We start from the raw sequence: 26,696 nt of genomic DNA, 5'->3' as shown, positions 1-26,696 counted from the left end.
TTAAAGTAACATGGGAGTTCTAAAAATACTGCAATCTCCACTACAGATTTAATGGCTATAACCAAACATCTCTGGAGTTGTCTGATCCCTGGTGACTCCAGACTTCAATATTCTAACAACCAACCAGTCAGATTTTGGAGGAGACAGACTTCTTTTCTCTCCTAGTAGCTCAGCATTGTGGAGAACCATTGCTATACATCACCAATGTTTTTAATATGTGAAGAATATACATTTGGAAAGCATTGGGAAGGATATTTAATATATACCTATTTCGTGCTATTAAGCCACAAAGAAATAGTTCACTGAAGTTCTACTGATAAATTTACATACATCCCAAATAATGGTGTCACTTGGAAAAAGCCGAGAAGAATAATTCAGAGCCTTTATGAAAGACTCCTGGATGGAACAGGATGTATAGAGCGGGGAAAGTTCAGCATGAAATAAATAGATGAACACCATTTGTCATGGATTAATTCAAGTAAAAGCCACATCATAAAAGAGAGACATCATAAAATGTAACCAATAATTTGTCTCTGTCTCATGAACACCTATTATCCAGGGTGGATTTTATTAGTTTAGCATGATTCTCAGAAAATAATTTTGGTCCTCTTATCACTGTAACTTACTGTTTTTACACTTACTAATTAATGTTTATTCTTCTTTCAATTTAGAAATTATTTATTTCCAATTATGAAATATATTAAAAAATAATAAAGGCTATGCATTAAAAAGCAATGATTCATCCTAAAAAATATAGAAAAATTACAAACAAGTCTCAGTAAGGGGGGACTTAATACAGTAATAAGTACTGTAAAATTATTTTTATTATTTATATTTATAAAGCATTATGGTATATTTAAGCAAGGATTATCCTTTGTGTAAAAAAATAGTAATAACTAGATACATATGACTTGACCATGTATAAACAGACATTTCTGTCTTAATGTGCTTCAACAATCATTGGAAAAGGCATTTGTAGCAAGGAATCCAAAGAGTGAAATTGTAGAATTGCTCTAATGCTGTTATTCAGAAATTTGCTCTTGTCCTAAGCTAGACCAGGATTTTTGTGCTCTCATAGTGTCTGAGTGAATTATGCCATGTTTATGCTCCTAAAATGAAAGGCTTACAAAACCATACACTACACAGAGGTTAAGTCCAACATAATCTACAATACTTTGTCTCTTAGGCAAGTATCAGAATCAGGAATTCCTTATCTGTGTTCTGAAAGAACACTGATCTTGAAATCTTTGCTGTCCTAGAACTACTCGAAAAAAGAACTAGTCACAAAGCTTTCTGGGATTATTGACAGTACTGGAGCAAAACCAAAGCTTTATTAGGGAATTTATATGACTAATATTGAAACTATTATTAAAAAAACCATCAAAATGTGCATTTTTTGAGACATATGTGCATTTTTGCTTTTGAACATGTGCAGATTTTCAGCTTCTTAAAGATTATTGATTTACTGCCTAAACTTAATGCATTTCATAGGTTTTAAAATAGAGGCTAACATTAAGTATATATATATTAAGAGGCTAATATAGTAAGCCAGTATAGATAGAAAGGCAGAGAAATATTAGGAAAAAACATTACACAGACATTATAGGCCTGTTTGGCTGTAGACATAGTAATAAGGAAAGAGAAGTTAAAGAGAAAATGCTAACACTGAGAAAGACCAGAAGTGAGGAGAGAGCCAAAGCCTTTCACAGGTGAAGGCAAGCAAAACAGTTTGACTACATTTCAATTGGTAAATTTGACTATATTCAAATTGTTTAAATTTTCCTTTTGTAGTTAAGGACAAATTTGTAACACTATTATCTGGGGTTTTTTTTCTTCTGCCAGTTAACCCAGTTCATATTAATAAGAAAGTAAAGGAAGGATTCTGCTCTGACATGATGTTCTTACTGCATTGAAGAGCTTTCCATGTGCAAATATGCCATGACACACTGACATTTAGCCTATGCATTCAGCCTATACTCCCTCCCTCCTCCCTCCCTCCCTCCCTCCCTCCCTCCCTCCCTCCATGCAAATTTTAAGTATTAAAACAGCTACTCTGAGGAATCTGGATTCACATGGTGATATTTTCCAAGCAAAATACGCCTGCTCAGACTACTGAAACACCATGCACTTTTTAAATAGTTGAAGCTTAAGAAAATAATATAAAAATATTTTATCCTTGAAAAAAATTGACTCTTCCTTAAAAAAACTTGACTCTTCCTATACTTACTAATCTAACACAGGTGTTTCTGGGTTTTTCATTATCCTGCCTGTCAACTATCTTGACACGTACAGTTACAGTGTTTGCTAGAAAATGTCAGAAAAAATGTAGGCATATTGTTTAAGAATTAAGAATTAGCAATTACAAACAAGTTTTTCATAGTGGCACGAGAATGTTAGGGATAGAACAAGCCTGCACTGCAGTATGACTAATGTATAATAAGTATTTGTTTCATACCTCCTTCCATTTCGTCTCATTAACTTCTTTGTACTGCAATTCATACTCCAGAGTAATCCATCCCTTCCGAACATCTGCTGTTGGTGGTGGATCCCATCTTACCTGGATATCGCCATGGATCCCAGTCTGACTAGTATTTAGCAGAGTCCAGTTAAGGTGGACAGGGGGATCAGGTAGTACTGTTTAAACAGAGTATTTGGAATAAAACAGCCAGTTTTCAATGTGAAATGAACATTCTTACTACACACTGATAAATTATTTCAGGACTTATTAACTATGTATTTTCTGATTAAAGTCAAATATATTGAAATGTCAAAGCTAGTGCAAGTTTGCTAACAAGAAGACACCCTGTCAATTGGCAGTAGATATATTCTGCACAAATCTTACCCAGGCAACTAATAAAGAAGATAAAGAATGTATTGCCTATTGAAGTATATTTCTGAATAGATAGTCTAAAACACTAGATATAAGCAATTATGCATCAAAAGTTAAATCTAGAGTTCTGACTAGAAATAAAAACAGTAACACAGAAAGACAATTATTTAGTAGCTAATATAGAAGTACACTGAAAATTTTTCATATTTGAAAAACTAATCTAAATTTGCTCAGCTGAATAAAAGAGAGCACTGGGTATTCTAATCACCTGTAGAATAAATTGTCTGGATATGCAGTTAATGGTGGTACACTACCACTCTGAACAAGCAATAACATCTGTAAAATCCCAGGCAGTCAAAATTCATATTGCCATAAATATAAATCCTAGCTTAGAAATACCAGACATCCAGATCCTTTAGATTACAGTTGACTCGGGAACAAAATAATGTTTGGCTTTCAGAGCTTTGCAGAATCAAGGTTTTAATGCAAGCTTTGCTCTACAAGGAGATGTAGCCTCCATTAGAAAGGACTCAAAGTGAAAGCAAAGACAAGCTCATTTGAGCATGCACACATTTGAGAGACCACTGGTATTTAGAAAAAGAAACCACATATTTGCTTTTATCCTTTAAGCTTTCTTCCAATCTAGGCAATATTTTCTGGTGTGGATCACATTATACTGTTACAAAATCAAATCCCTTCCCATGTATCATATATTTTAGGTACTAACTTTTCTGAGAGGTAATATTTAAATACAGCCTAAATAATACAGAAGCTTACAGATATATGATACATAATGGAAGCATACCTATTTCATCAACACTGAAACATTTTTTATCATATACTTCATTTTTACTGGCAAGCTGAACACAATATGGTGTCCATACAGAGGTGTAGGATGCGTTGAAGTAACAGCTATTTTGTCCTGAAGTGACATAATCAGGGCATTCTTTCCAGTCTTCCTCATTACTAGAATGACAACAAAAATGCAATATCCATAAGAGAGAGATTTACAGACCTTTACAAAGTACAAATTATAGATGTTACAATACACAGTACTGTAAGTTGTAAAACTTACAAAAGGGATGAAAACATGTCAATATTGATGGTGATTTACAATGAAACCACTATTGAAGAAACCTACATAACTGAGTTTAGGTACTCATGTACTCTTAGTGGCCTGGAAAATAGTTGAACTTTAAGGTACCTACTAACCCAAAACATTTTATGATTCTGTTATTCTATGTTTCTATGATTTCTGAGACGTCTTGAGTAACTAAGAAAGCCAGCCTTGCTATTAGGCTCAAGTCTGCTATACAAATGTATAATTACCATCATCAAAAAGCATCTGTAGATCAAAAAGATCAAAACCCTGTCCATTAGAGGGAACAGAAATGCACATCCTCCTATTCCTGTGAACAAAAGGCCTACTTCCTTAATAGCCATTACTGATAATGTCTATGTCCTTTTTCAGGCTAATCATTGTAGCAACTTGAAATTTAAAAAAGCTTAAAGTGGAGCTGAATCATAATTGAACAGGACTCAATGGAACATTATCCCAGCATTCAAGCAGCCTTTTCACCTGGACCTGTACATTTCGACTTTATCACAGCAATTGATCAATGGGGACTTCATAAAACTTTAATAAAAATTCGAAAGGGCCTGTATCCAACATCCACATCTGTTCATACATATAACGAATCTCAATGTTGCAAGTTAGATGGATAAAGAACAAACTGAAGTTGCCTATTAAAAAATCCTTGCCCAAGCCATATAGCGTTCAGTTTTGGATTTTGCAACCTGGACCTAAATTTAGTAAGACTGTGTTCTTAATTATCTGTCAAATAATGTTTGTGGCTGCAAATTGCGTAATAATTACCAGTAAATTCTAACATTGGAAAAAATGTACTTAAAACATGGGTTTATACCCTTAAAAACAGTATGGCTCATATCACAGCAAAAAATGAACAATAGCAACCTAACAAGCATGGCAAAATAAATTACTTCTCTCTTTTCCTGTTTTGGGTTTTATTACCTCTTTTTGTACAATAGCTGTAGTATTCTCGGAACAGTGAGGTTATATAAATTTCCAGCAGTCCAAAAACATGAAAATGTCTCCATTTCAGGTGATCTGCATTTGCTGATTTGTGGCCACTGCAAGAGGTCTGCCAGAAAAAAAAAGCAGGGGACAGAAGGATACACATTAAAAAAATCCAAACCCCAGACTACCCTGCTGTTAAAATTAAACTCGGCACCTTTAATGAATAAATACATTTTCTTCCAATCCCTTATATACAATGAGGCAAGATTTAAATTCTTATGTGCATACATGTAGATGACTATAGAAGCCATAAATCTGAAAGATGCATCAAGCTCTCTTTTGTACTGTGTAGAAGTGACAGAATCACAGCCTGACACTTAGCATAGGGATTTGCCAGCCCTACAGCTGTAACTGAATAGAACAGAAAAGTCTGTTCCAGATGGAAGTGACCTAAAACAATCATTCAGTCCAACTGCCTGACCACTTTAGTGCTAACCAATGAGTAAAGCCTGTTATTAAGGGCACTGTCCAAATGCCTCAAATGCCTCTTAAATACTGGCAGACTTGGGGCATCGACCACCACTCTAGGATGCCTGTTCCAGAGTTGACCACCTAAAGAAACTTGTCCTAATGTCCAGACCAAAGCCCTCCAGTACAGTTTTGAACCATTCCCACATGTACTGTCACTAGCTCTCTTATCAGCTTTGTTTCCTATCCACAAGAGGCAATCAAGGACATTAAAATCTTCTTAAACTGCAGGGCCCAACACTGCACATAGGGAGGTCGCACCAAGGTTGAGCACAGTGGGCTGATTGCCTTTGGACCAGCTGGCTGTTCCCAGTTTGGTTAGTTCAATACAGATGCACTGAATTAGCACTTCACTTGCTTTGAAGGTGTGGTACTGCAGAGCTTCCATCAGACTCACTACAAGTTAGCACATACCCACCTGAGGCATTTCACAATGCCTGCTCATGACAGAAGCTCAGCTTGAGCTGAGCTCAGGTTTATGTGCACAATGCTATGTAGAAATAATCTTGTTTTGAGGGAGATAAGGGGACTTCTAAGCATGGGCACGTTATGCCACATGCCACTTCTATATCCACAATTTCTATTCTTTATCAAAACCAAAACTATGGAAGATCATAAAATGACCACTATAATAAGTCAGCCACATCAACCCTTGTGACAAGTATAAACACAGAAGTTGTAGGTATGACTCACTGCTTCCAAAGTCAAGCCTTAACTTTTTCCCAATTTTGAAGGTTCTAATTGCCAGTGTTCCCTATTTGGCCTGAAATGCTTTCAGAGGAAGATCAAATGCACATGGAATTGTCTACCTCTCTTCACAGACTATCTGGGTAATACAATCATTTATTTAAGAAAATTTCTCCAAAAGGCATTTAAGATGTAGATGTTAGTCAGATATTTATGCGTGGTAAAATGATCCCTGAAAAGGGAAAACATGATGCTACTAGACCCTGCATGCAAAGTTCATTGCAAATGTTTTGGCAGTATCACAGCTGTGAATATCAGAATTACAGACAGGATATAAGGAAGAAATGTGTTAGTGTCAGGGTGGTGAAACCCTGGAACAGATTGCCCAGACAGGTGGTGGGTGCCCCACCCAGGAAACATCCAGGACTAGGTTGGACAGGGTTCTGAGCATCCTGGTCTAGTTGAAGATGTCCTGGGGGATTTCAGGGAGGTTGGACTATTTACAGGTCCCTTCCAACACAAACCATTCTGTGACTCTGTGGTAATACTTGAGACAACATATTTACCTTCAAAGTCAGAAAAAGTATTAAGATACAGTTATGCATAAGCACTAGGCACTTCCTGCTACACAAGGGGATATTGTGGCCCTCATGAACACTGACTCCTTTTTTTATCGTTCAGATAGACACAGCCACTCCATGCCTGAGCAATCTGTATTTATCAGGCTCAGTGGTTTAAATTGTGTACTTTATATTACACACTGCCAAACATCCACATCAGGCACTAACTAATGCATGAGTATTACGAATTTCTGTTTTGCTCATCCCATAAAATTGTCAGATTTTACACTTTGGACAATGAACAAGGCCTGAGAATATGTCTCTAAATACATTTCACAAGCTGGTTAGATTAAAGCTCTCTGCCCTCCCCTTCCTTCTCCTGCCTCTCCAAAGCACTGAGAATTCATCTTGCCACCCTAAAATAACTGAAGTTTGACTGGAAAGATTAAAAAATCTGGCTTTTTTCTTAGCCAGCATGTTCTATTTCACTCAACTTAAAGTAAGTTTAAAACTGAAGAAAATTTTGAAATGAAATGAACATTTTTGTTGCTAGAAATGGAAAAATATTGCACTGTTCTTTACCCAGAGAATATTGAAACAGAACATTTTTACTATTGTGTCAGATTTTTTTAGTGTTTGACAGCTCTGGCAAAACTTCAGAATGCTTCTGGGATTGATGATGATTTCAGCTTTTGCACATTTTACATAATTTGTCAAACAATTTCCATGTCGTAGATGGCTTTGTTAGAAACAGCACATGATCACAAAACTGCAAATCATCGTAACATAAATCCAAAATAAAACAGGATAAAAGATTCAATAACAGTACTGTATTTAAAACTTTTAAAAGTGTGAGTGTTCCAGCTTTCAAATTTTAATTTTCTTATTTAATTGAAAATCAAATTATTATATAAATGCAAAACAAAGGAAAAAAACTGTTTAAAAACAGAAGAAGAAAAAATAATTAGATTTTCTGCTTTTACTTCAAAGACATGAATAAAATTGCTGCAATTGCATAACACCTATAATCAAGAAGACACTTGTCTCTCCCTTCTTCTATAAACAGATAGTGTGCAAGGAAGTACAAGCTATGGCTTTTCCTGTTTATATCCTCAGCTACATGCAAATATAGTTGTTTTTACTGCAACACATTAAGAGTTTGAGAAAATGATATATTGGAAAACTCTCCTAAATTAGAGTATTTCTGTTCATGTATTTATAGCTGTATTTATAGATAGAACATATAATATGTAAAGACCATGTTCTCATCTGTAGGGGTAAATAAAGTCACACTGTCACTTTTTAACAAAATGAAATGAACTGAATCAAATCAAACTTAAGATTTTGAGAGGTCCAGCAGAATCTTAGACATAGGCTCTACCATGTCTTTATAATAAATTCTCTGGAATTTACCAGCTTTATGCATACTTTCAGATGTACAAACTCTTTTAGGAAAACAGATTGTAACACAACCAGAATGGCATAATTGACAATGGAGAGAATTAGCAATGCGGAATACAGATTAAGATTTAGTCTCTTACATCCTAACTTCAGAGGAATGTATCCCCAAGTCTCTCTTTTCCACTCCATCACGACAGGACCATTAATTCTTTCTCTCATAGATGTTCCTTCAACAGTCACAAGAATTTTTGAACAGGGAGTATTTTTGTTTGGGATTCAGTATTCCTGAATTAACCAGTTTATATGAATACATATATTTTAATTTTATGACTATTTGAAATAAATATTATCTCATGAAAAACATTTCCAGTTTCTGTGTCAAGTTTCCAGCCACAGATTTTGTGACTGACTGAAGAAAACTTTAGCATATTGACTTGTGTTAGGCTTGGCATTCCTGGGGTAGCCTACGTTCATGAATTCCTTGTTGCCCACACAAGTAAATTATCAGCATTGTGCACTCCTCTGTGAGCTCCATCTGAGCAAACTGTCCCAGAATGTGATAACTGTAAGCAATAGCTCAGCTGAATGCATTGAAGCATAAAGACAGCAGGGTACTGAAAGTAAAAGCTGTCAAACTGAGATTTTAAATAGACTAGAAGAGCAAAACAAAGTATGGATGCAAACTTGCTCATTTCCTATCTAATCTAGTAAGTTTCAGTCAAACTTCCATTAATAAAACCACTCGCTTTACTCAAGATAATGGCTTGACCAAATATGCCATTTCAACAGGAAAAAACATGGAAAAAAGTGTCAGAATCAGGGCGACACCAGTGGAGGAGTACACAAATTGTACAGAACTATCCCACTTATTGTCCTTACTGTAGGACTTTGGTAGGTGAAATGATAATAAGCGTATGACTGATTGATAAAAATCAAGCTAACTAAACAGAAAATTATAAAAGGGGCTGCACTTTCGCTGAACAAAAGGAGGTGTTTCTAGTTGTGAATTTTAGAAGCTTCAAGTAGAATTATCCATTACCAGAACTTCCTGTACCAGTCAAACCTCCAGCAAAGTTAAACTCACAGAAGAATAACATTTCCCAATATGCAAATCACTGATAAATGAAATCTTATGCAACAGCACATCTCTACATATAATCCACTCTCAAAGTACATACAATGTGTCACTGCTAGAGTGCAATAGAGAAAGGTGGAAATGTCAATACAAAGAAGGGAATTCATTACATTTAACACCGAAAACAGCTATGAAGAGCTGGAGTGCTATTTCCTGTAGCTCAAATTTGTACATTGGCAGTAAATGCTCTGTCAATTAGGTCCTGCTCCTGAATCCACCAGGCTCATCAAAGGCTCGATCGTTTAATAAGAGCCAGTTGATTTCTATGCTACCAGGAAATTCTAATTTGTTTAAATTAGGCAGAAAAATGAAGCACATTTGGTGTCAGTGGATGATATGTTGAATAGGTACACTAGAACTAATAAGTTGTCAGACATCCTATACAGACAGCAGGAGATGCAGTACAAGGAAACAACAACCAGATCACTTCTTCATCAGGCTGCTGGCTAATCTGACCCAGTTTTTGCCCTAAGTAAAAGGGATCCATAAAGGACCAACGAGTTCTGGAACAATTTTTTGTGGCAAATAATAAAATTTATTTAATATCAATAATAAATCGTATCCTTTTGTACAAAATACTTGTCAGAAACAAAGCAAAGCTTAGTAACTCTGATATGCTGAATCACAGTGAAAACAGAATGGAAATACTGTTTAAGAGAATATTATGCCCACGGAGTAAGTCTAAGTATTTTAATAGATCGTGATAAATTCAGGTGCTTTTCTCAGAAGAATGACAGTAGGATGTTTACCTCTGCATTGAAGATTAATTTGGTGACTGCTACCTCAAAATACATTATGTAGGCATCCCTGCAAAACAGATAATTATTCTGGCTGTTCTTTCAGAACAAAAAAACATCTTCCATCTTTAGCCAAGTGAGTCTGATGTAGTTAAAAGCATAAAAGCCAGGAGAAACTGAGCTTATTCCATCGCATAGAAGTCTAATAGCTGTGCTGGTTTCCCATACTTTCTATGCTATTAGCATCCACAGAACAGAAATCAATGTGGCTCACATATGTAAGGGTACTACACACAAACTAAGTAAATAAAGCTGAGGATTGAGGGAAAAAACAATCACGCAGTATTACTCAGTACCATTGCCCATGAGATATTACAGGGAGGAGAGTGGATGTGCACACGTGCAATGTCCCATGGTACTTGGTATGTGCTTTCCAAATCATGCCCTCCCATGTGCAGTGGTGGAATCAAGTGATTTCTGTTGTAGCTAATCCCTGTCTACTGGCCTGCCTTCATACACAACAAATAAAGAGAAGCAAAGCCAAACGTTATGGCAATTGTAAACGAAAGGCAGTTAATGTAACAGACCCATTTCCAACTGTCTCTTAATTGCTTACATAGTTGTAACTTAAATTGAAATGACCTTTTCAAGAAATTATGTAAAAAAAAATAATAATGTGTAATGCTTTTATCTGCTACCTCTGTTATCTCCAGCCATTGCTGGAGATGTTCAGTATTGACTAGCATTATGTGGTAGGGTATGTGAGGAAATATGGAAGCACAAATGAGGTCCTGTGGTCAAACAGAATGCGTAATTAGTAAATACCACAAAAGGTCTTCCATGCCCTCCTCAGTGCAAATAAATTTTTCAGTACTGATAAAAATTTTCAATATCCTTCTTTCTCTTGCATATGTACTAGCAATTTCTAGTCTGAAGCCCAGTTCAAAGTTTACAGATGTCTAAAACCAAATGCATTGGTCCTCACCATGCAGCGACGAAGGGTTATCCTTGCTGAGATGAGGCCCCTCCAAAATTATCAGAGATTGGTGCTCAGAACCAGCACCAGAAAGACAAGCTTTCCAGAATGAGAAGCTAAAGTTCAGCTTGGCATTCCTAATCCAGGCTCCAACACCTTCCCAAAGTCTAAGAGGAGAGTACTCAGGAGTAAAGAGTGTCAGGTGTGAACCCAGGTTTAAGAACTGCAACTTGACAAAACTTAATAAAAAGTCACTCCAGGGCACATCTTAATGCTCCTGCCTAAATGTTCCAACTTCCCTTGTTTTAACATTAGCTCCCTTCCCTATAAACAAGAAGCTGTGCAGATGGGGCACTTTGACTGCGCTGCAGTGGCTACTGGCATTGGGTAAGGGTAGCCAGGTCTTGGTCTGACCAGGGTTAAGGGGGGACCAAGCCTTGAGCCCCAGAGCCTGGTGGAGGTGGCTGGGGCATGGAGCCCATGGCGGGCAGGGTACTGTGGGGCACACCTTGCAAAACCTGCTAGCAGCAAATATCTGTGCAGTGGTGTTATGAAAGCAAACAGCACAAGTTCCAGCCTGAGAACAACACAGAGAGTGTTTTAACAAAGGAAAAGCTACAGCACAGCTAACCTCTAGTGGGTTAGCTGAAAAATGGATCCAAAACAGATAGAAAAAGGACAAAGACACAGATGAAAAGAAGAATGAGAAAATTACATGTTTGGAAAGAAAAGCACAAGAGGGCATAAATGGTTATCACAGGAAGGCAAGAAAGGGTAGCAAAAGACTTGAGGTAAGGCAGAACAAGTATAACATTGACAAATTACAAATTAAACGTGTGAGCTGATGTAAGCCTGCAATCACTGTTACTCTGTTCAAACAGTGATGACAAGAACTTCTGGGTCTGGCACATGCATACCCTGATAATGTAGAGCAGAAACAGCTTGTACCTGGGATCACCCAAGAGAGCTTCTAACGTAACAGACTGGAGAAGAAAGCAGGTGGTTGCAAGGGCAGTGTGAAAAGAGACAAGCAAGCACTGATGCAGCAAACCTGTTTAAGGACAACTTCAGAACAATGACAGCGCAACAGAAAGATTGTTATCTTCCTCACAGATCTAGCAAGTGTCAAACATCAGACCTAATATAATCAGTGCTCCATGAAAGCAGGGCTGTGAGTTTGACAGGCTTCCTTCACAGCCAAGATGCAGCTGTGCACTAACAGTGATACTATATCCCAGACTCCATGGGTAAGATGGGAATGACACTATGTCCCAAACATCATCAAAACAGTGTTGGCTATGCAGAAGTGTGTCCTGGTATTTCTTCTTGTTTATTTCCCATCCACACCCTTGTTACATTTGAATGAAGCAACCCACAGAAATATTGGCCACCAATCTGGCCTTGTTCTTGACATTCAGTCCTTTTAATTCACACTGCTTTTGATCAGAGATTTTGATTTTTGATCACTAATTTTGATCAGAGATCATCACTGCTTTTGAGATCAGAGTTAATATCTAAATTCTTGTACTTTCCATTGTATAACTTTCAAGTTATTTCTGAGTTCTGCAGATTTTAACCATTCTTCAAAACAATAGAGTATCTCTCATACATGACAGAAAAATCCTACCTTGTACTCTACAGAAATTTTAAACCATCTCCATTTGAAGTAGTAAAATTTGGTTTTTATTCAAGTGAAGCAAAAATGCCAGTTCTATCCACAGAACAACTATCTGAATATCTTTGAAGGGCATTCCGAAAAGGCAGCAACAATTTATTCCTTAGTCCAGAGGGAAGTTCCCTGTTACCGTCACCATATAGCAATTAAACAACTATGGAACGTCCATAAAAACCATAAACGTCCAGGATGTTTATGGAGATTAAAAAGATATGGAGGCTGTTACTAGGAGGGTCATTTGTTACCTTCACCTGGAGTGAAACCCCACAGGATTGTATTGAGCCATTCCCTGAGAAGTGCTATTACAAAAACCATCCTAGGCAAGCAGGGCCACAGACACTCAAGTTGAGTCCTCAAAGTAGTCCAAGGATTCCTGTGGCAGTAATAATTGAAAACTTTTTGAAGACTGCAAGTCTAGTGATTCTTCACAATTCTTCATCATGACAACCACCCAATTTCATCTTTAGACACACTGTGAGGTATACAGAGACTACAGGGTATTTTCACTCTTTTTGCACCTTGAGACCCTAACACTTTATTTTGGATCCCAAAGAGAAGTGAATTGAGTATTTTAGAATATCCTGTCATGCCATATTTCTCCTGTGCTTTCTACAGCGTCTGTTTTATTACTGTGACCAGGATGTTTATTCATTCTGTAACTCAGAGCTTTATTATTGCAGTGAATCATGAACTGTGAGTTTCCAACTTCAAAGTGAAATTTAAAAATTAAATCCAAGAAGAATAAAAGAATTGAAGAATTGTTTTATCCTCCTTTTACCCTCAAACCTAATAAGAACATGAGTCTTTGCAGTTTTGCAGTGCTTTTGCTTTTGTAAGAATGCTCTTTTTAGTAGGTTTCAAAAGGAAAATCACTGTGACAACAGTTCTGTCTCCTCTTAAGCAAAGTTCTAGTAGTCCTACTAGGATTGCCCTTTTAATAGTATTTATAAAGCACTCCTAATGGTCAGAAATTAAGCCAATATTGTGATAGATAATTTAAAAGTTCTACTAATTTACAAACAAGTTTTATTTGAAAAAAACCCAACCAAGAAATTGGAGTACCAAGCAGTTCTCACAGCCATGACTTGACATATGTGCTTTGGATCCCAGCTGGATTCCTGTGCATGAAAGGAAATGTATGTGACACAGCTGTAAATTAAAAACTGGGAGTATCTGAAGTTCTTCCCAAAATGGAAAAGTTGCTGAGTTGAATGCATCTTGACTTTATCTGAAATTCAGGATGATGTAAAGAGAAGAGCTCATGTCAATGATGTTAGACTGATGGAATTAAGTCAACAGTGGAAAAACACACCCCCACCCCCAGAAGTATTGGCAATTCAGCACTAGGATGAACAAAAGACCAGAGAACATACAAACGGGGCACACTCATGACTCAGAAGTGAATTTGGCTTAAGGTAATAACACATATTTTCCTTCAGTTTTTATTTCTGTCATCTGACTGTGAACCTAAAAGATCTTCTGATCATCTCTATGGCACTGGGTAGCCAGTAAGCCTCCAGACTAATCCTTGTTTTTCTACTGACTGGTCTCTTGAGTCGTCTTTCAGTATCCTCTGCTACTTTGTAAATGTCAACAAACACACCACTAAAGCCAGAAGTTGTGATTTTGCTCCAGCGCCTTAGTAAGAGAAAATTGATCTTAAAACAAGTCACAGATCACTTGTGTGCACTTAGCCATATTTTCCTGACTACAGCCTCAGAACTGTGATGATTCCATCTACCCCTGCACAGTTAGAGTTTGCTACTCAGACTGGTATAAAAAATAATGTTATAATCACACCATCTCCTCATCAAAAACTGCAAGCTGTAATTGTATAAAATGACCAAAACTATATTTTGGCACACTGAGAAACATGAGATTAAGTGATTAATTCACACCCTCTACAGGTGAAGAGCAAAACATGATGAGTTCAAGAGGGTTTGACTTGCCTTTAAAACAATGAATACAAAAAACTGCGAGAATGAGTCATGTGAGACCCTCCCTGAGTGATGATACGAAATTTTATTTCAGGAAATTGTTCTCTGCCAGTGAAAAACTCCTCTCTAGTTAGTGCTGGTTGTACTACTATATGAATCAACATCAGCAGGTAAAATGGAATTACACAAGTGTAAGACAGAGAAAAAAACAAAATCCAGTTTAGTTTTGGGTAGAAAGACACTCTTTAATTTCCTGCTACAATTAATGTTGGCAGCCTTGTTTCACATCCCATGTGGTTTACGAGTTTTGCTCAGAATATTTGAATTTTTTCTAAGACATAGCCTCAGAACATGTTTAAGGAAGTTTTATAGAAGTTACCATGTTAATGCTCAGTCACAGGTCTTTTGCACTAGTCCTGGCAGGCCCAAATACAGTGAACCACAAAGAAGAACATAATGATTTCCTTTTCAACAGGAAGGCATTGACACCAATATTTTTGAAATTTTTGAGGTGTAGAATTTTAGTAATCATCAATAAGCATATATTTGCTCATAGTAGACTATTTCTGATGGGTCTTTGAATTTTCCTGCATTTTTGGGATCCAGCTTTTCAGCATCATACTAAGAGTGGATCTTTCTAACAAACTGTTAGATTCCAATGCCTATGGACACCTATCAACTGTACATTTTTTTTATTGTTAACAGAAATCTGAGACACTCTCAACAGTAATATAAAGAAATTGTTAATGAGATTTTTCTATTTGTGATTTTATTAACTAATGCAATATGCTGTATTACAGGTCTTCTAAATTTGATATGTTATGGATAGTATTTTACCAAATTTTTCAACTTGAGAAATGTTGAAGGGTATACTGATATATCTTAAGGAAAGAGACTAAATGATAGGGCTATAATCAGAAAACATCAGACCAAAAAGTAAATGCAAAAACTTATTTTAAAGCAAATAATGTGAAATGTTGATATGTGAAGGAAAATGAAAGAAAAACTAACCAGATTTGGTTCATTTTCAGTAATATACCTAATAAAACAAAATCTGTTGAGATAAAAGATGAACTGTATGTTTGATCAGATTTCAATGGTAAAGCAGCATCTGAAGAGGGAAAAAAGAATGTTCATGACTAACTGATGACTAAATTATATCCCAAAGTTGAATACTTTTCTTGCATGCAATTCAAATTTGGATCAGAAAGTCTTTGTAATTATTCCATTATTTTTGCTGTACAGATAAGCTGCTTCTGTTATAGCAACAAGAGTGACCTTGTGAAATGTTAAATGTTACTCTTTACTTAGGTACAATTTTTGATTACAGAGCAAATCATACTGTCTCAGTTTATTTAAATAATTGCTAAGTCTTAATAGTCCTGCAGAGCCAGTGCAATTTTGGAAAGCTGACATGGATTATACATTATTGTACGTGTTTCAGCAGAATTTGTCAGGAGACAATTGTAGAATCCTTATGTTGAGACTTACACTGCTGAACCTCTCATACAACATTTAAATATTCCTGTACTTTCAGTTACTGCAGATGCTACTATGCTGAGCTAAAAGCAGCCCACAAAATGTAGATGAAAAAGGACAGAAGATAAAAAAAGAAGAACAGCATGCAGAAAGAGGACCCAATACCCAAGCATTGAATAAATCCTATGACACCTATACCATGCTTTTTAAATGCATGTTATAGAAAGCTTAAACAGAAGCTAAAAATAAGCCTAAATTTTGTGATTCTTTCTATTTTAAAGAGCTGTTTGCCTTTGCCAGACAAGATGCTGGAGCTGTTCATCCAACACAAAAATGTTGTTTGATCACCCATACAGGCAGGGAGGTGCCCTGTCCCCACACTCTGGACGGACACCAGGCACCCCAGCACAGCTCCAGACTGGGTCACTGCCAACCTGCACTACACAGAGCAGGCAAGCAGGGTGAGGGGACACTACCAAGCCAGCGGGGAATGGCTAATTCATGCCCAGCTGATCTCAAGGGTAGGAGTTCCAAAGCTGTTTCCACGTCTGGACAGTGAGAGACAGCCTCAAACAAATTTGACTGTGAGGGAGGAGACCACTCTCTCCTGCCTTATGTGGTGGAAAAAACACCTGGCTGAGTGCTGCTTGAAGGATTTCAGGAGAGACCAGAAACCACAGCAGGAGATTGACTAAATAATTCTACATTAGCAGGCAAGAAGCTAAGGTATCAGTGATGTACACCTCCCTGAGAACGAAAGTCCAATGCACAGATGTTGTTATTCAACTGAAATAAGTGACATCAATTTGTATTACAGCCATAAGTGTATATTTATTCTGGTTTTCCAAAAAGTCTGAAGGGACTGCACAAATTGGCATCTGCCTTAAGAACCAACCTAGGCTCATTCACAAGCTCTGAATATCTGACAAAAACCCCCTAATTTTAAACAAACACTCTTTTTTTCAGAATATTTGATCTTTGCTATTCTGAGTAGCTACCAAATTATTTTTAATGAAAACATACAAGAAAGAGCAAAATATTTCTGTGGAAAGCTGACATTCAAGAAACTCATCAGAAAGGCAGAAGTTACAGTAAAAAAGTTAGATCTAAAAAAACTCAAAACAGTTAGATCTAAAAAAACTCAAAACAGAGGAAAAGGCAAAAATAAACATACAGTCTGCTTGCAACAACAACATCTTACATTTTAGACCTACTTGGATTTACTGGCATGTCTAAGAAGTAAACTCGTCCATAAAAACCCATAATGTTTGCTCTCTGTCATTGATTTTGAGGCCAGAATGATCCTGAACAGCTGAACAGGTTTACATAAACTATTATACTTGAACTTTGCAAACTATAAAAACCACGGATTTGTTTTCTAAAACACTGCAGTGTTTAAAGACTCTACCAAACGAACGACACTATTTCTATTTAAAAACCCTTCCTTGGCAGATGTTCATTAGTGTTTAATGGTGGTCACAGCTGGATTAAACTCAGGAAAGCTGAGCTCAGCACTTCAAGCTTGGAAACTTATTTGCATCTCTACAGACAAATTCTTCTTCAGCTTGCAGTCCAGCAGATTATAGCCTGTTAAGTGTTACAAGTTTTCCCATGGCCTTCAAAGTTGAGACGGAAGTCTCTGAGCAGGGACCCCCCCTGTGACTTTCATCACCTTCCTTTATAGCTGTGCTAAAAGTAATGTTAAAACAGGGAATGCAGTTAGACTTTGGAAAAAATAATTATGCCTAGGGAAGGTATCTTGATTGCTTCCACCAACTTTGCACTGCACCACATATAAAGACAGTCCCCAGAAGGAAAATGCAAATTACAGAGGTGACATTCAAAGCTCAAGTCAGCATCAAAATTTCCAAAGTTATGAGTTTATGGTGAACTTCTGGGTTTCTGTCACCTTGTTTATTTCAATGACCAAGACAACATTATACTGAATGACATCAGCCATCACATTCTGATGGTTACCCTAGAAATAAAGTGCAAATAATTTCAGCTATGTCTGCACAAGATACAGTATTAGTATAGTATATAGTATAATATGATTAGCTTCTGCATGTAGGCCGAGCACAGACAGAGACAGGCCTAAGACAATAAAAATAAATATAAGTATACTACTGCTACTGCTACTACTACTAATAATAATAATAACTGTTTTAATTTCAAAATAGGAAAAAATGTTGGTAACTTAGGAAATGTGAAGATCATTATTTCTTCAGATGCTCTCAGCTGTTTCTTTTGAAAAGGTAAGAAAAAATACAGTTAATATCAGACAATGTCCAGGCAATGACAGAGATCTCTTTAACAAATTAATCTTTCACAAAACAATAGGAAGCGGAAATACGCAACAGCTTAGTTTTAAAAAATAAAAAGATGTCCAAGCAGTTATATCCAGTAATGGTCCTCTAAGTTTTCATATTGGGCTCACCCTTCTTCCCTGAGATAGAAGAGTAATAGAATAAACAAGAGGGCCTGACATGAAGACAGAGGCTTCACTGGTGATAAGAGAAATTTCTATCTGTATTTTACAGTATGTCTCTCACTTCCTTTTCTCACCAGCCAGCCAAGAGACTTAACTGATTCAGGACTCAAAGAAAAAGAGATGTGGAGACATGATCTCCATACACGTTGTCCTGGTAAAAGTGTGCAGATGTTACAGCAGGAAAAAAATGGCAACTGTTCTGAAAAGAGAGGACAACTGAAACATGACAGATTATATACCCTACAACAGCACCATGTTCCCTCTGCTGCACCACATGCAGTCAGGGTCAGCTCCACAAGGGATCTCGGAGTACATATTGCTGCTCTTGGGCAACGAAAACATAAAATTAACAGTGAAGTTACAATCCACTGCTCAAAAGCTTACACACTTTGGTCTTCACACTTACAGGACAAACAATGTTTTGATACAACTATCTGACACAGTTTTGCCATTATGTCAGATCCCCAGGAACCTCACTTATGTTGACTTTGATCAGTGTGACAGCAACTGAAGATAGCTGGGACTTTGCATGCACACATCACACCTCCCTTCTCCCCCCAAGCCCATCCTCCCTGTCCCTCCCACCCTTTCTTCCCTTTCCTTGATGTTCAGTGTGGTTGATCCCTAAGACAGGAACACCAGGTGGGTATAGGAGGAACTGTCGGTATGATTGCACAATTAATGCATTCCAGAGATGAGGGAGCTGACATGTTTGCATTTACTTTGGAGCACATCAGCCAGCAAAAGTGTATGAAATGCTGCTGGAGACCAGGACAGCTGGGCAAACTGACCTCCCAAGGTTGTAGGCAGCTTCTGGGTGGATGTCTCCTCCCTGCCAGGGATGCCTCCAGGGTCCATCCAGCCCTTTTGGATATCTGAGTAAAAGTGAGTAAGATTGAACCAAATTTGGAGAAAAGATCCTAGAGCATGTCCATAGGAGCTTTATTGCTTTGTAGTAGTAAAGTCTGCAAGGCCGAAGACTGTAAACCTGTATATTTCTAGCTGAACCTGCTTACACGGTACCTCTTTAGATACTATAATTCATTGCAGTAGATTATAAAGTTGTTATTTAGATACTGAACTGGCAATACGTAGATATTGTATTAGCCATAAATCCAATAATAAACATCCTGACAAATCTTGTGTCCTACTTCTCACGTGTAGCCAAGATCACTTCCCTTTACAACTCTGCAGTTTGGTCCCTTTGTTGCCCAGGAAGTATCCCATGCTAGCAGGGATTTCCTTCAACATCTCAAGACACATATAAGAAACCAAAACATTAAATCAAATCACTTCCTAAGCCACTGTGTTTGCCTTAAGCAGGAGACAAAGGATATTTAATTGGTACAAGTTGGATAATCTCTCTGTGGGTTTCCTGCTACTATCAAAGCAAGAGAGCCCAGGGAGTCTTTCCATGATGCAATCAGTTGTTCCTGATCTCTACAAATAAGCCTGGCATCTTTTCTTTAACATCTGTAGCATGGTGATGTCAAAATGGCACCACGGAACACTTCCCAGGGTGCTATGGATACATACCACCACTGTTGCCCTAAAGCTTTCCTTGTTCTGTGCGGGCTCTACCACTTTCCTTTTCCCTGGGCTTCTTGGCATGCTTTCTGGGTGGAAAGACATGGAATCTTACCTTCTGATTTCAAAGGGCTTAATTCATGCCCTGAAGAAAGGAGATGAGGTGCTTTGATCTGCCATATGAAGATATTGATCTGCCACCTGGAGATACTGATCTCTCCTCCCTGCCTGTAGTTCCTTGCCAGCTCCTCCAGCAGGCACAGGAAGAAGGAGGCCCCAAGGCCACTTGCTGTCCCCTGGCCCAAGAGCCTGTATGACCAGGTGGTATAATGGACTAGGCAAAGGAAGCAGCTGGCTGCTACACTGGGGTGGTGGCGGGGTGGGCTGGGGGCATGGTGGGGAAAAGAGTATTTTCCAGCCAAATCAGTTCATCAAGCCAGTCTTCCATGTGACTGTGAAAAAAGCTTTTGCCAGGCATGTGGGAGGTAGCCATGGTTTGGAAACAAGCAACCAGGCACAGATAAGCCCATTTCTTTCACTGGCAGTGAAAGCATTTATTTTGGGGAATAACGAAAACAAGAAACCACCCTTGCTCCTCATAAGGTGCCTTAAGGCTGAGTGCCAGTGATTTTGCACAGCTTAAAAATGACTCAGGGGTACACTGGGTGGAGTAAGAGACACAAGCAGAAGTACATTTGGTCCCTTGTCTTGGCCTGTGGTGTGGCTCCAGCAGCAGGAATGAGCATGAAAGACAAAAGATATCAGCTTGTACTGTTTTCACATGCCACACATGAACTTAATGAGAACAATTTATACAAATTAAATGAACCTGAAATTTGGGAGAACATTTCTATGTTGACTGTATAACCAGCTCCAGCAACTTAGGCTCCAAAAAATCTGAGAAACATGTCTATTGAAGACAAATAAGCAAGATGGTTTAGGAAACAACAACAGCATGAAGTTTTATAAAAGTTTACTTTATTTGAAGCCCAGCTTTGCTTTATTTGAAATATGAAAAATTGAAGGTACTTTTTGACAATCCTTCAATTTTTCTTAATCTTTAACTATGTTTGTTAGTTCTAACAGGAAGAATAAAATGAAAAGTCAAATTATTAGTAAAATTATGATTTTCAAAGTATAAATTATTCCAACAAAACCAGAAACCAAAGAAAATGGGAAATACTACAGTATACCACGTAAGATTTCCAGGTTCATTTCTAGATGAGTTAAGCTTGGGGAAAGCATTCGAATGAAATCAAAACATTTCAATGAAGAGAAAAAGGAAAACTATGGTACTCTAGAGACTGTAGTGATAACTGCAAAACAAAACTCAAAAACTTTAGTAGTTTTTGTGACCTTATCTTAGCATAAGAGAGAAAAATCGTTGGAAGATGAGAAGAGTAGTGAGAATAGATTCAGGGTCCACATGACAAAACAGATAAAATATAACATGTATCAGCAGCACAGCTAACAAGGCTATCAGCTAAGTCTTCTTTACACATCCCGCTACAAAACCTAGTCTTTGCATGTTTTAATCTTTGCTCTAACATATTTATTTGAGGTGACAATCTCAGTATCAGGTGCCTGTTTTTTATGGAAATATCCAGCTGAAATGGTTTGTTGATCCCTTAGTGCTTTGCTCATGCTATGTATTCTGGGTTCTCCATTTTGAAAACAGCTTTTGAATTAGGAACACCACATAATTTTGTGGAAATTTGCTCCAATTCCACTATAGGTTTCACATGGTGCCTAAATTTGCACTGGTCCCTGTCACAAGGTACAGTTTTACCACGTGAGGCACAGATAGACTTTTCTTGCAGTGACTGCTTATATAATGCTATTATAGGTCAGTGTAGGTCTCAGTCTGTTGGTGAGATGTTTGTGCTGTTATCTGAGCTGGGAAACCAAACATAGGAGTGATCCCTTTTGAGTCCTAAGGGCATGGAACATGGTGGCACATGTTGGAAATTCCTATGACAGTGGCAAAATGCTGACAGATTAATCTACACCTGGCCCCTAAACATGCCTACGTATGTCTCACTGAACCATAAATCAAATATGTTTTTACAAGTTCTCTTCTTTTAGAAATCACTTAGCAGATATATTGAGCTCAAATCAGGATCCTTTTTCCCATAAAAGTGCCAAGCCCTTTCCAAACCAGGTTAAGTGAGGAGCAGATTAAAGTATCAGTTGCTTAAGCATCTAGAGAAGCAACATTACAAAGGAGTACCTCTAATGCTGCCTTGTAGAAGGTAAGTTAAAGTACCATCACCCACTGTCACTGCAGAAAGCCCGTAAACTTCTTCCAAACAGTGCTATTACATTTGACAGCAGCTGATTTGCACAATGGGACTCTCTGTGCTCTCCCAGATATATCTCCTTCCCTGGCTTTGTCAGAGTTGGAAAGGAATATCAACATCCAATCCTAAATTGTTTTCAGACAAGCCTAAACAGCTAAAGAACAGATTTTGTAAAACAAATATGCTAAGACTTCCCTGTCTGGAAAAGAGATAGCTAAGTATTGAGATTTGCAAAACTAGAAAAAGATGACCTGATTGAAAAAAAAAAAAAAAAAAAAAAGGAACAAAGGAACAAAAACCAACCAACAAACCAAACCCCCCCCAAACCATAGAAACAACACCCCCCTGCCCCAAGAAAAATGAAAAATCCCAAAAAAACATAAAACAAAAAGCTAATGCAACTAGGAAGCAGCAGATTCAAAGGAACGAAATATACATTTTTTCCACACAGCTTGTAGCTGAGCTGTGAAGATCCTTACTAAATGGCATTTAGGATCCTAAAATTTTCTACATCTGCATGTTCAAAAGGGCACCTGTCAACTTCAGAGGAAAAAGTAGTCAATGGTAATAAATATCAAGGTACCGCCTCTGTCTCCAAACCCCAGAGACACACAACACCAGAGGAAGGCACGTTATTCAGTGATTGCTCCACTCTGCTGTTCTTCACTGTGCATTTGGCAAGCAAACACTGGAGATACAAGAGATAGGATACAAAGCTAATAGAATTTTAGGTTTTCACTGACACAGCTATTACTCTTTCACAATTCTTTTGAAAAGACAGGCCTGCAAGGAAGACAGACATGAGTAGCAACTTGTGGTAGTTTTCTACTACAAAGTAAAATATGTTTTCTACTACAAAGTAAGTGACATTTTATATAATCAGTCAACTTAGTTTTGCTATCCCTTGTCAGTACATCACAAAATTAATAAAACTTGCTACATAATACAAACATGATACAAGCTCTTTCCTCTACTTTTAGTAAAGACATACTGGGCAAACTCATGTCAGTTCACAGCTCTGTGCCAACAATTCCTATTTCACTGCCAGAAGAAAACCCAGGTTATGTACAATGTATACATAGAGAGCTCAGAAGGAGGTGTATGGCAGAGGTAGCATGAAATTCACAGTTTTTAGATGTGTAAAGCCCTCTACTTCTTCTCTTGAACTCTACCCTGTCTTCTGCCTGTAAATGGCACCTCTCAGGCTCACTTACAAATTACTATAAAAGTGTGGGAGTGCAGCCAAGAATGGGAAGTCTAAGCTGCATTCCCTGTTTAGTCCACAGGCAAAGTAGTTTCTTCAGTACCTTTTACAAAAATAGACAATTTGTTATAAGGAAGAACATACCAAACAAAAGGAAAGGCAGCTTAATGAAGTCTCTTAACAACTAGTCATTTAGGACCAATAAGACCAGTAGGTATTCCCTTGTGAAAAAAACCCCTCCTAATAAATTTTCCATTACCAGAATAAATACAGCATTCATGGTGTTTTTTTGACTGCTCTAAATCTACCACTTCCAATAGCCAGCAGCAACTGGAAGTTCCACAGCCAACCTTTCTGAATTCCAGGCAGAGCTATGACAAGCAGGATTCATTTGAAGAACTAAAGGAACAGAGTGTTTCCTAAGCTTTTGCCATATGCTTATTCTGCTGCTGAGATTGTACCAGAGATGGATGGAAAAAGACTTATTTACTGCACGTTATGATCTGTCCCACTCCACATGCCACCATCTCCCCTTGCAGATCTTGTGGAGCAGTTCTTGTGGCATTTACTCTGTCTGTGGTTTCTGAACTACACATAAGGCAGAAGATGCACAGGTTTGGGGTCCAGTCACTGATGATAGACCACAATCAATTTGAGAGATTAACAGGAAGGATGAAGAAAAGGGAAGGGAGCTATCATAGCATGTAAGCCTGTAAACTCTCAGAAGAGCCAAAAATACCTCATTTTCAATCCCTCAAGAACCAAGTCTTTGGCAAGAATCAGATCAATTTCTGAAAGACGTGTTACAGTGCAGTAGGGCCCAGGACACAACGGGAAGAAAATGTGCCTAGTGGAATAATCCTAAGTGTACAATTTAAATGAAAACTGAGCACACTTGGTGCCAGGTACTTAGGAAGGTGAGAGTCAAAAGAAAGGCAATGCTAGGATTTTCTAAGTCCAGTTTGTAAAAAGCCAAGAGCTAACATTCTTGTGATGGGAAGGTCAGAGAAAACATTCCCTTTCATTTTGTTTCAGAGCATTGAGTATCTCAGGTTTTGTCACTTCACGCAGTGACAGAAATATTTTTGCACTTCTCATCATCTTCTTTTCTCATCCACTTCTTCCCTCCCTAAGGTCTTTGTTTCCACTCATGTATTCCTTGCGTTTTTCCTCAAGGTGCTCTCACAGAATGGGTCAGGGCCTCTTGTCCTATTGCTCAACAGAGCCTCATCTTGACATCTTCTTCTGTCTACGCCTATTCTCTTTTATTATCTCTTTGATATTCCACACTGCCCGACTTCAAGTAAACACTGCCTCTGATAGGTGCACGAGGGAATGTGTGACACATAATTTCTGAATGACAGCAGACTGCTTGCTGAGGGACAGACCCTGGTGCAGTCCCAGGACACAGTTATTTTTTCTATTTAGAATTAAGAGTTCCCAGCAAACCTCCTGAAGTGGGAATGAGCTAATTTAGCTGAATTCAAGGAGAGAAAAAAAAAAAAAATCAATCCCAAAAGATTTATGAAAGGCTCTACATTGGTATCTTTATTTAGAGTGCATGCAAAACTTGTCCTGCCTGCTCCACAGGGAACACTTGAGTTTTTGCTACAGAGACAAGATAGGTCACTACTAAAATTCAGAAAATACATTTTGGTAAGCACTGAGGAAGAACATATGAAGAACTAGGAAAAATTAATATTAGGAATAACATATTAGAAGGACATTCTTCAGCCAGAGGGTAGTGAGGCACCAGAACAAGTTGCCCAGAGAAGTTGTGGATGCCCCATTTGTGGAGGTGGTCAAGGTCAGGTTGGATGGAACTCTGAGCAACCTGGTCTACTGAAAGATGTCCCTGACCATGGCAGGGGCGTTGGAACTAGTGGGCTTTAATGTCTCTTCCAATCCAAGCCATTCTATGATTCTATGATTTGTGTGAATTCTGTTTTGCTACCTGAAGTTCAGAAGGGTCCATCCACAACTCTGCTATGTGACTGTGCAAACGTACCCAAGCATGTTTAAAGACTGAACAAGAAACACATCAAACAAAACTCACAAGTGTTACAAATGAAACAGTATCAAGTCCTTAAAATACTGCAAAGCTTTCTTTCTCCAAAAGAGAAGATTCTGCTGCCACAGAATCTTTGTCATCCTTTCTAACTTCCTTGCATAATGTGGGTGTTACAGCATTTAGTCATTTGTTACAGAATTTAGAAATGGATTTACTTTTGTCACAGGCACTCCGGTGAGAAATCTCTTGTTGACACAATGGCATTTTCTTCTATGAAAACTGTCTTTTAAGTTCACATCAAAGATACACTGAATAACCATTAACATTTCAACAACTTTTTAGAAAGCTGGGATGTAATTTAGGCATGTCAAGATCACAGTGACTCCTAAGCAATTAAAGTCCTATCACTAAAAAGAATGCAAATTAATTATCAAATGAACACAGGGTGGGGCAGCTCTGCCATGCTTACTCATGCAGAACACAATGTACCTAGACAATTCCCCCATGGGACCCTTCTGCAAAATGCACTACAGGCCTGTTAAGATTAGATTGAGAAATGTAATAAAATGTTCCCTCTCTAACTTCTTAAAGCAAACATGTTACTTCTAAGGAGACCAAACTAGTGTGCTTCTGGGACAGTGCATATGTTAATCTCAGTCACCAGCAGATTTATGTTTTCTTTTGCTGCAGCTGCACGGTGAAAAAAACACACTTAGGTATATAGGAAGAAAATATGGAATAAGTATGAGCCAACCTTCCTCAATTCCAACTGCAACAAGCCTGTCAGGATGGGAAATGCCTAATTGCTGGCACGCCATATGTCCTTTGCTTGGACATGTGCTTTGCCAGTGAGATTTACATCCCTTCAGCATGAAACAACAGACTCACGAGACAAAAATATAGCTCTAATTCAGGCTTTGGATAAAAGAAGGCTGTAGGTATTATGCAGAGAGTTTCTGTGCATTTCTTTTCTCGTAGTATCACAAACCTGTCCTTTGCTTCCTGCTCTTATCACAGAATCCACTCTTCAAATTGTGCTCAGCCCCCCTTTTCCATTCAGACCATCTTTATCTTTTCTTGGTATGTCACCACATACCTTCAACACACAGCAAGCTGCTGTGCAGGTGCCTTCTCTTTCAGCCTCTCCAACAGTCCAGCTGGCTCTCTAGCTGCGTACCCA

The 26,696-nt window shown here is 37.9% G+C and overlaps 1 protein-coding gene across 6 annotated transcripts in view; it reads right to left on the bottom strand.

The window, feature by feature from the left end:
• Positions 1-26,696, bottom strand: part of GHR (growth hormone receptor) — a 147,890-nt gene that overhangs the window by 8,979 nt on the left and 112,215 nt on the right. For all 6 annotated transcript variants that reach the window (XM_072921681.1, XM_072921680.1, XM_030257950.4 and 3 more), the window contains 3 exons: positions 4,863-4,992; positions 3,636-3,796; positions 2,456-2,634 (listed from right to left, as the gene is read on the bottom strand). In XM_072921681.1, coding sequence (XP_072777782.1) covers positions 2,456-2,634; positions 3,636-3,796; positions 4,863-4,992 — 470 coding nt within the window. The remainder of the gene's footprint in view (positions 1-2,455; positions 2,635-3,635; positions 3,797-4,862; positions 4,993-26,696) is intronic.

The sequence above is a fragment of the Taeniopygia guttata genome, chromosome Z (assembly GCF_048771995.1).
Source record: "Taeniopygia guttata chromosome Z, bTaeGut7.mat, whole genome shotgun sequence".
NCBI classification, from domain to species: Eukaryota; Metazoa; Chordata; class Aves; order Passeriformes; family Estrildidae; genus Taeniopygia; species Taeniopygia guttata.
The sequence above is the reverse complement of the archived record's forward strand: the minus strand, read 5'-3'. Positions and strand labels throughout refer to the sequence as shown.